The 11,018-nt window shown below is 39.6% G+C and overlaps 1 protein-coding gene across 1 annotated transcript in view; it reads right to left on the reverse strand.

Moving 5' to 3' along the window:
* Window positions 1–5,087, reverse strand: part of LOC147143898 (tumor necrosis factor receptor superfamily member 11B-like) — a 31,237-nt gene extending 26,150 nt beyond the window's left edge. Inside the window, exon 1 of the mRNA XM_086038192.1 lies at window positions 5,004–5,087. Coding sequence (XP_085894318.1) covers window positions 5,004–5,087 — 84 coding nt within the window. The remainder of the gene's footprint in view (window positions 1–5,003) is intronic.
* Window positions 5,088–11,018: the final 5,931 nt, after the last annotated feature.

The following is an 11,018-nucleotide window of genomic DNA, read 5'->3' on the forward strand; positions in this document are numbered from 1 at the left end:
AGGTGGTGTAACGCATTTTTGTGGATATGATCGAGGTGCAGGCAGAGCTCCACGGACGTGTGTGGTGGTTGTCATTGAATTTCATTCATAAATATGACAACAGCATGTGTGAATCCCTCTGAATTATTGTAAAAATTAATTCATTGAACAAATTATTATTAGTATCTTCTATATATTTTATACTGTACTATTTGCCGGACAAAAAGGCAGATCGACAGACAGCGGAATTGCACCCTGGCTGCAGGTGAAAGGCGATAAACGGACCAGGAAATATTAGTCAAATGCCCAGCTCTGTATTTATGAATGAAATACAATGACATTAACCACACGTTTGCGCGATGCAGAATCTGTATGTCAGTGCACAGATCAAATTGACCAAAATCATGTGATACCATATGCACAAATAGTTGGACGTGGTTCCATCAGGCATATATTTTAGACCACCAAATTGTCAGGTGTGCCGGGTGCATGCCAAAGGAAAACACGCTCGGAACGCCCACCGTGGCGCAGAGCTGTTTGTCAATTTCCCAAACAGGCAAAACGAGGCTTGCAGCCGCACTATAGGATGTACCAGTTTTGTTGCTCAAGCACGGTTGCACCGTCTACGAATATAAAGCCCCTAAAGTTCATTTTCAAAAAGTACATCTATTATCAATGAGCTACTATATCTACTTTGAGTGAAGCTTGAGTGAAATAAGAGAATGCAAGTTTCGGTTGTCCGAGGACATCCTTCAGTGGGTGGCATGCGGAGTGGGGCAGCACAGGCTCAAAGCCCAAAGCACCAGCTCACACCGGGCACATGGCTTCAGTTAACTGAAGAGCGCAGGTGGTCTGAGGGGGGATTCCAACTCTGTGCTAGTATGTTTATGTGTGAGTGTTTTCCCGCGAATATGGAATCTCAATCACTGCTCACCAAAGCATCTGATATCATGCTTTTAATTTGGATTTTGTTTAAGAAAATTTTTTTTAATGTTTGTATAGTTATCTTAATTATTGTCTGTATGACAAAAATAAAACAGCATATAAAGAAATTCATAAATATATATTTTTACAACGTTATAACTTCCTTCATTTGAGGGATCAATAACATTTTATCTGGTAAATAAATTCATTTGGAGAAATCTGTCACTGGTTAAGAAAATCTGAGCAATAATTAACATTTAAGCGATAACAATTTAAAAAAATGACATATTCCGTATTCATCACCCCCGCCCCCAAAAAATATTTGCCTAACACCTGCAAACATTAGTGCATGTTGTACTTAATCCATGTGTAACTACCACTCCCACTACGCTGCTCGTTTTACGGAAGGCAACAATGTGTGCACTGTGCTATAATTGTTCACCACATTTGCATCGGTCATACTGTTTTTAACGCAACACATACGGAAGTAAGATGAAACAGAAATGAAGGCCAGATTGTGACATTGATTCAAATAGTTGTATGCCTTTTGCATACTCCCCCCACTTCTCTTTGTCTCTGGACCACACACTCCACAAACTCCTAAAATAAAGAAATCCCTCTACACCCTGCCCCCCCAGTTGCACTCCATACATGCAAACGTCCGCTATCTGCTCTACTGTTGATGCAAAAGAGGAAGTTAGGTGTGCAGTAGCAACTTACAAAGGTAAGCGTTTATTTGTCTAAAACACCTTGCTCCTTCACACACCCTTGGCAGGCCCCTCCTGCTAATCCTCACAAGGTTTTCAACAGAATGAAATTCGTTTGGCGCGGTCACTTCTTTATAGCGTCGCCCAACCCCCGTTGCATGTGAAACTTCTACAAACGGAATACATTAGTTGCCCATTTGGGGAAGTTGGTGCAGGTCACACCAACGGACACATCCAAGAGGAAAGCGGGGAGAGGGCTTTAAGATAAAGAAGGGAGTGATAACAGATACAAACACATGGAGATACTGTACATACATACACGTACTACAATGGAATTAAAATACGAATGGATGATTGCGGACTTGGGTGTCAAATCAGGTTCCAAAAACTCCATAACAAAGTAGAAGGCAAATATTGAACAATAGCAATAAAAAAAAAAATACTAATGGATGAATGGATGGATGAACGTAGAGTGGATGGGATGAGTGATTTACAATTTGGTAGACGGGTGGATTTATGAATAAAAAGAATAACGAATGGATGTAAGGCTGGATGACTGATACATTGTAAGAATGGCAGACTGATGGATGGATGGCAAGAAGGAAAGATGGAGGACCATGGAGTGGACAGGTGGGTGGGTAGAAAAAAACGGACGGATGCTGTTGAAATTGACACACAGACAGGGTGGGTGACAGACTGACAAAAGATTGGCTGATAAACTTTTTGAAAAGAAGATCGAACGGTGGACTGAGAGATGGCCACACCCATAAAACTATTGGTTTCAAAATAACTAATACATTTTAGCCTATATTGGGTTCTACTTTTAATCCAGCACTTTTAAGGGTGTTATCTGATATCTCTTATTCAATCAAAAAAGTGGATGGACAGATGATGGATGGATGGATGAAAGAACAAATGTATAGATCAGGGACGGGCAACTTAAATGCTAGACGGGCCCACAATTTTTCATCGGTGCTACCAGGGGGCCACATAGGACTGCGCATTTCCTAACCAGATGCATGACAAAAATAACATTTTCAAAATACGTGCTCTGAATAGCTTTGATTTTTCCTAATGCATTGCTCAATGCACGTATACAAGATTTACTATCATAACCCAACAGCAAATATTTTAATAACAGATCATAATTCATTAAACTCTCAATGTTTTAAATCTCTTGACAATGCACTCTCTCTCTCTCTCTCTCTCTCTCTCTCTCTCTCTCTCCCTCTCAGGCCAGAAGCACTTTAAAAGGACGAGGACGAACGTGGTCGGAGGGTGATTATTTTTCTGAATAAGGACGGAGGGATGAGGGCACACAGAGACAAACATCCACACTCACAATCACACCTAGGGGCAATTTAGAGAGTCCAATCAATTTACCATGATCAAGAGATTAAAAAAAATATTCTTTTAAATATTTTTTTTTGGGGGGGGGGGTGGAATTAATCAAGGGCAAACTCAGAGTGTGGTCGGTGGCTGCCGGTTGTCCCCTCCTGGTATAGATGATCTACCGACATAGGGAATGATGGATGTTGGAGGGATCGACAGAGGAAGCCCAGACGAAGATGGATATAGAAATAAATAGGCCAGGTCAGACAAATAGAGAATGAAACGGGTGGATAGACAGATAGATGGAAAGATTGTTGGATGGATGGACAGATCAAGGACAGATGAATGGAAGGATAGATGGATAAACGGATGGATGGATGATGGATGGATGGATGTTGACAGATAAATGGATAAAAGGATGGGCAGTCCCAGTAGCTGAACAGATGGATTGATGAATATACAAAAAGACAGACAGACGGATGGGTGAATGGAAGAATGGATAAGTGGCTGGATGATTAACAGAGAGGCATATGAACACAAAGAAATGTATGATTGAACCGGTGGATGGATGGATGAACAGACAGATGAATGGATGGAACAATGAATGGGTGAATTGTTGGATGGATTGACAGATTAGTGGATGGAAGGATGAATTGACAACAGACATAGGGGTAGAACAGACAGAGTTGGAAAGTTGATGGAGTAACCAATTTATAAATTGAAGAGACATGATTCAAAATCTGCCTACTGGTTGGCTTATTAAGAACACATTGAGACAGAAAAGAAATAAACACGTTTGTGTATCAGTCATACCATGGCTCGCTCGTTGACCTTGTGTGCCTCAAAAAGATTTTATGCAATTTCATGTTGATGTATTCCACTGATATCATCCAAAAGGAGCATGCGTTTGAAGACAGAAGACAGATTGCAGCCACATGTGCTGGGGACACGCCGGGAAAAGAAAGTGCACACAGGTGCACGAGGTACACTCACTGCCTGAAACCACAACAGTGTTTCTGGACAAGGCTGCAGACCATTTGTTAGACAGACCGCTTGGCTGCGTGACTCGCTTGGAAGCAGGCGCACAAATATGAGGGATTCCCAAAGGAAGCGATTGGCTAATTAGCCGGATGTTGAAAGCAGTAAGAAGACTGACTCATTTGTTGGCTAAATATGACAGTTATCTGACTGAATGTTCAAATATTGCTAAAGCACGTCAATACTATTTTCATTGCAAAAGTATCCACATATGTAGAGGTGACAAATCCAGGTCCAAAAAGTAAACATCCTGCCACAGTTTGGCTTTAGCCACAGGTGCTTCTACTCAAACGGCAGGTAAACGAGCTCTATGGCAGGGTTTTTACTTTATGGACCTGGATTTTCCACCTCTGCAATATGTAATGAACTCATGTGCACGGATCGTTTAATGCATTGGATTGAAAATGTAAAGGAACATGTTCAAAAGCATGTTTAGTGCTTGCAAATGGCCGAGGCATGCATGATTTGTTTTGTATATGTTTTTTCTGCTCTGGTAACCATCTGTACAAAAAAGATATGCAAAATCTACAAGAAAACAGAGTGCATGCAAACTACACTGGATGAAAACAACACTCTTAGGCTGGAGCCTTAAGCCACTATATCAGTAATGATATCAGTATGATACAGTATTTGTGGCACCAGGATCAACAAACGGTAATTTTGCTTTGCATTTCTGTTACCTTGTGACCATCAAGACTAATTTTAATGCAGATGATCGCCCATAAAAAAGGAGACTGAATGAACATTCCCTGCTTGTACATGTTTTAAACAAATACTGTTTTGTAACCACAGAGAGAGTGCAGTGTTGCGCAGCAGGCACAGAAATGATCCACATTGGTACCAAACTTTTAAATAATAGCAATAGCATAATTACATTTTGGAAATTAGACACATCCAGCAACAAAAAAAAAACCAGTATAATCTACAAGCATGCTTAGGAATAATGCATTAAAAATAATAATAAGAAAAAATAATAATAAATCATCATTTCTCCAGTATCAAAACAACTAAAATGCAACTTACCAAAAAAAGTTTCATGGCCGGGTTGGAGCTTGCTATCCAAGTGCTCATCTCCGCTGCATAAAAGTTAACTACTGTGGACTCCATCACAAATGTGCTCTTATACCAGAGCCACAGAGAGAGAGGAAGAAAGTGTGTAAGAGAGAGAGAGTGAGTGAGAGAGCGAGAGAGGGAGGGAGGGATTGAGAAAGTGCTTAAGAGAGCAAGTCATAGAGGGAGAGGGAGGGAGAGGAAGAGGGAGAAAGTGCGTAAGGGAGCAAGAAGGACAGAGAGGCAGTGAGAGAGCACATTGCCCACCGAGTGTCTCCCCCTCGCACAGACTACGCCAAGTGGTGCATGAAGGGGGAGAGAGAGGACTACTTCAAGTGAAGAGAGATCAAGCGCAACATTTTGTGACCATGAGAGGACGTGCCTTCGAATTTATGGCTCAATTATGTATTTATTTATGCATTCATGTATTAAGTATTGTTTCTTCAAAACAAAACATTTGGAATTTCAGAAATATTTTGTTTGCCTGGAAATGCCCCCATCTAATTCTTTTCCCGTAATGATTGAACATTATGAGAATGTCTATCACAACTCTTTCCATCCCGTGTTTAAATTTCCACCCTTAGCTTAAGACGAATGAGTGTTCAAAATGGGTCAGTAGAACCATGGGATCAATCAACGAACAATTACATAAATAGATCCACACATCCATTTTCTATTCTGCTTATGCTGTTGAGGGAGATGGAGCCTATCCCAGCTGACAGCGAATGGCAGACTCCACAATGGACTGGCTTCTAGTCAATCAAAAGGCACTTAGAGAGACAGACAACCATTCACATTGACTCTCTCTCTCTCTCTCTCTCTCTCTCTCTCTCTCTCTCTCTCTCTCTCTCTCTCTCTCTATATATATATATATATATATATATATATATATATATATATATATATATATATATATATATATATATAAGATAATCCTTTAATGATACCCGGATGTGGAAATCAGGTGTTACTGCACCACACAGCACACACCAGCGTGTTTATAATACCAGATTAATATTATTAATATTATGCATAATTAATATCCATAATGACTATAAAGAAACAGGGTACACTGGTCTCTTGAGTTTTTGAGAATTTCTTTCTAAAATTATGACTTCATTCCTATGACATTTTATTGACATTGTCACAACTTTTATTTTCTGGAAAATACATGTTTTTTTCACGCATAATTTTACAATTGATTTTTAGTTTTATGTTCAGTGCGGAACACATTCATAAAAATGTTACAAAAAATGCTCTCTTAAATAAATTGAAAAATTGCTTCTTACGCTATGTCCAGCAGTGTGGATGAATTCAGAGTTCATCCAGCTCCTGGTGTGGCAGTTCATGCGCACAGGTCTATTCGACCTGAAAAGCAGTGCATGGCAGGAAAACAAGTGGAACAGTTTGGTGTATTTGAAGTGTGTGGTAAAATCCACAGAAAGAAATGCCTGTGTGCAAGATTTATTATGTCTTCTTCATTCATGCTATTAGCTGTTAGTCATAGAAAATAGATGTTTTGGGAGAGTAACCACAGACACAGTTAAACATACGTAGCAAGCAGGTCCATGACACATCATAGTGTTGAGTAATTGAACTAATTTCCAGAGACAGTGTTTGCTGTCAACAAGTGAAAATTCCACTTTACTGTGAATTGTAAGTGCTTTAAAAAAACATTCAACAAAACATGAGCTTTGTTTTGCTAAAATTAAAACTGTCTAAATCATTCAACTTGACTGAGTCAAGTTGGATGTATCCCAAATGTGTCTGTCATCAACACATGGTCACAGTCACCCTTGCAATCCTAATTGAATATGTAGTTCCATTATGTTGAAATAGATATTCGTCAAAAAAGACACATTTGTCGTGGTGTTTTTGTACTGTATGTCCTACAGTTCTCTGGGTGATTGCTGGTGGGCACCACACCTGTTGGCCATGACAATCGAGCTTTAGGAGTGGCAGAAGCTGAAGGATGGTGTTGGATTATTATTACTATTATTTGTTGTTTCCTCTTCTTGTATTTACTTCTAGTTGTACTTTCTCTGAGTTATCCAATTTGCCACCTAAGTGCTTTTTGTATAGCTGCTGATTCTTCTAATTTTGTATTTATTACATTGTTTCAGTCTTTGTTTTAATTTCGTCCTTCAGCTGTGGCTCTGTCCATCTTTAGTTAAGTGTTTGGTTTTGTACTGGTTATTCCCTGTCTGCCTTTTACATCAGTGGGTGCAAAAAAAAAAAAAAAGATGTTCCCACTTGTATGTGATCAAAAAGTGACGTGTGTTGACTGCAAAAAATAAATGTACTACCGGTAACTACAAATTGTTACATCTTATGTCTGTGGTACATTCCAACAGAAACAACCATTGTACTCCTCCGCCTATTTTATATTGTGCTTATCCTGTTCAGGGTCAGAGAAGGGACTGAAATATCCGAGCTTATTTAGAAAAAAGGTGGACTACACCCTCGAGTGGATGCCATTCAATCACATGGCTATTGTGAATTGGCCAGTTGGGTGGGAATCTGTCCCACGACAGTTGCATCAAAATCACGTATTTGAACCATTACACTAATAACGGCCCATATTGTATTCTGTGGTGGGAATAATCCTCAACACTAGTATTGACTGATCCAATCCAATGACAATTTCCTGGGATGTTATGGGCTGGAAACTTGTCTCCCACTCCTTGGTTTAATGTATTCAATAAACTACAAGAAAAACATCCAATCAGTGCAGCAATTTAAATCATACCGTCATTTAATCAAGGTTCAAAACAAAAGCAGAACACAAGCATAGCTCATGTTACATGATGGCTCACGAGTGGTCATGAAAAAAGACCTCTGGTGTTTGTGAAAATGCTTGAGTTATTTTTTTTTCAGTTATCCAGTTAAATGTTAAATAGTCTATATACTTGGAAAAGAAATAAGCATTATGATAACATAATGACATGACGGCAGAGCTACTTAGTGGTAGACAACACTTCAGAATTCAGAATGAATAGAGAGCAAGCAATTCATTTTAGTGGAGGGGATCGCCTGCCAAAGCAGGACTGAGGACCTGCTGGATGTGGTAACAGGTGGATGTGGAAAACCATCATTTATAATGTTACTATTAAGTTGAGATACCAAAAGTGGTTGAGGGGGCTGAGGTCATCGATGAAATCATTAGACTACATGTTTTTCAACACTTGGCTGAACTACCAATAAACTTTTAGGTGGACTTCCGATGGAGTGGCATCATTACCATTCGAGGTGACTGAAGGGTGAAGCTCATGGAAATGTATGGTATAATGAAGCAATCGTATCCTCGCAAAACTCTAACTGGAAACATTAGTTGAAAAATATGTTTCTTATTTGGATCTGTTAGTCTTGGCGGACTTTAAGGTGGCCATTTTTTATGCTTTGTTTTTGTGATCTGAAAATGGTACACGTCAGACCTCACAGTTGCTCCAAGTGCTGTAATTTTACATCTTTGCAAATTTACTTTTATATACTTTTTGATTATACTAGCCCAAAGTAATAATTGTCTTTCTAAATTTTAGTGTTTGCATGTTAGTCAAAATTTTACACTGAAAACATTTTATTGGATTCTACATAATTTAAACACAGACGTCAGTTGCGCATGATTAAAATGGTTTTACGTGACATGCAAATACCATGTACATAAGCATACTCGTTATAGTCGTTATCACAGTGCAAATCATTCTTCAACTGTATTTAGAGAAATGAATAAAAATGTGCCATCTCAAGTTTATTACAATTTAATGATCTTCTTAATGATGTTGCTTCTAGAAATCACTACTATAATTATGTTAAAAGTTATAAAAGCTAGTCCATTTATTCACTCGCTCTCTCATTATTTTTGTATGTCAGATAGGCCCAGCAGAATTGCATGATGTCCAAATCAACCCAGGTATGTATTGCTAACCCCTTATTTTTATTTTGACCCCACCAAGCACCGTTATCTTGCCAAACAAAAAGCAAAGGTATGTTGCTTTGCCTTTTTGTGAGTCTGCAACTCTCTCACACTAGCATGCTTGACATTCATCAAAGTCATAAAAGTTGTACCTCATGTTAAAGCACAAAGGACATGTCGAATCGACCTCTTATGAAACTCAGCACAAACTCAAAACTCAAAAATCAGCACAAAATCATTTTAACACTTGCACATGTAATGGATGAACTTGATGAGTACTATTCTCTATGTCAATTGTTGTGGACGTGTGTTGCAAACTGCCACAAAGACCAAAACAACAACAAAGATGGGAGTGATGCCATCATGCTGTTAACAGCTGCCACATGTACTAAAGTACTTTCCGAAACGTTGTATTAATTCAGACAGGAAATTAAAATTCAGTCCATGTGTTTCCATGGGTAACTCCTGTTACTGTTAAAGTCTTAGACAATCTGGGCCCTATTTTGATAGGCAGGCGCCTGTGCGCTCGGCGTAAAAATGCACATTTTGGTGCCATGGCAAGTCTAGGCTAGCATGTTCATATTTTGATTCACTTCACTGGGTGTTCTGGTGCAGAAGCTGCCGCGTCTCCAATGCAGCTGATTATTTGGTCACAGAAAGTAGACTTTGCTTGGCATAGAAACAGACACATCTCCATTTTCGAGCCGGGGCAAAGTGTAGTTCATTGTGTTTGAGAATTTGGTAGACGAGCTATGACTCGCTGGGTGTTTTGGGTGATGCGGCTGTCTCACGCCCTGAAGCATTTTGCAACTTGGTGACAAAAAGTAGAAAACTAATAAACATTTTAGACCACCTAAAAGCAGATCTAAATGGTAGCGGGGGTGGTGTAACGCGATTTTGGTGTATTTGATCGAGGTGCAAGCAGACAGATTCGGCGCTCTGCAGACGTGTGCGGTCGGTGTCATCGTGTTTCATTCATAAATATGACTACAACATGGCATAATCCTTCTGAATCATTAGAGAACGCAATTCATTGGAGGAATTACAATCAAAATCAGGGCGAATGGTAATATCCATTTGTGTCCTTGGGCAAAGACCCTTCATGCTATGTGCTGATAGCATAGTAGTGATAGTGGCCCAGGTCAACAAGGTCCATGCCAGCTGTTGTGGAACCAGGAAACACTGGTGAATAATAGACAACTGGAACAAGAGCGAGGCATTTATGGAGCATATACATATAGAGTATATACAGTATATATATACAGTATATATATATATATATATATATATATATATATATATATATATATATATATATATATATATATATATATATATATATATGACTTCAGGTACTACTGTACATTTTCCTATTATCCTATTAGCCCACGTAGTCTGGGAAGCAAGATGAATGACCTTAGTGTGAATGTTTGTCAGGAAACGTGGGCCTCTGCTCTGTTGTTGTATAGGCAAAGCACAACCATTGTCTCGACCTTCTCATATTCTTCTCTCCACCACCCTGCGGTCCAGCTCAATTTCTTTTTTGAGGATATTTTATAGTCAGAGTACCCGGGCCTCTCAGATGGAATTTACGACGGACAAGTGGTAAAGAAAACACCAAGAAAAACAACAACAACAAAGGCCTCAGGCGGATGCAAAAATTGTCACTTAGGGTGAGTGATGTGAACACAGTGCAAGGACAAGTAAGGAGTAGGGAAGCTTAAGGCAACAGAGACCCAGGCATGAAAAAGAGCGATGAGTGTTCCTACAGACCTTACGCCCGGCGTTGGAAGTCTTGCCAGTCCAAGCAGTGACTCATATGTGGCCTTGAGAGAAGAAATAACAACAGAGGGAACCCTGGACTTCCACGGCAGCTGATGTGGTCACCTTGTTTTCTCTTGTGAGGTTTCTGAATATGATTTAGGGGAAACTCTCCGGCGCTTATGAAGACCGACGTGTCTGGAGTGACACATAGCAGCGTACGCAGAAACAAGGCACACTGAGAAAAAAAGCCTCACTTAATTAGTCCCAAAGGAATGGAAATCTGTCGTAAACTGAGGACCCCCATTAATGTG

The sequence above is a fragment of the Filicampus tigris genome, chromosome 8 (assembly GCF_054856515.1).
Source record: "Filicampus tigris isolate MCC_2025a chromosome 8, RoL_Ftig_1.0, whole genome shotgun sequence".
In the NCBI taxonomy this organism is placed as follows: domain Eukaryota; kingdom Metazoa; phylum Chordata; class Actinopteri; order Syngnathiformes; family Syngnathidae; genus Filicampus; species Filicampus tigris.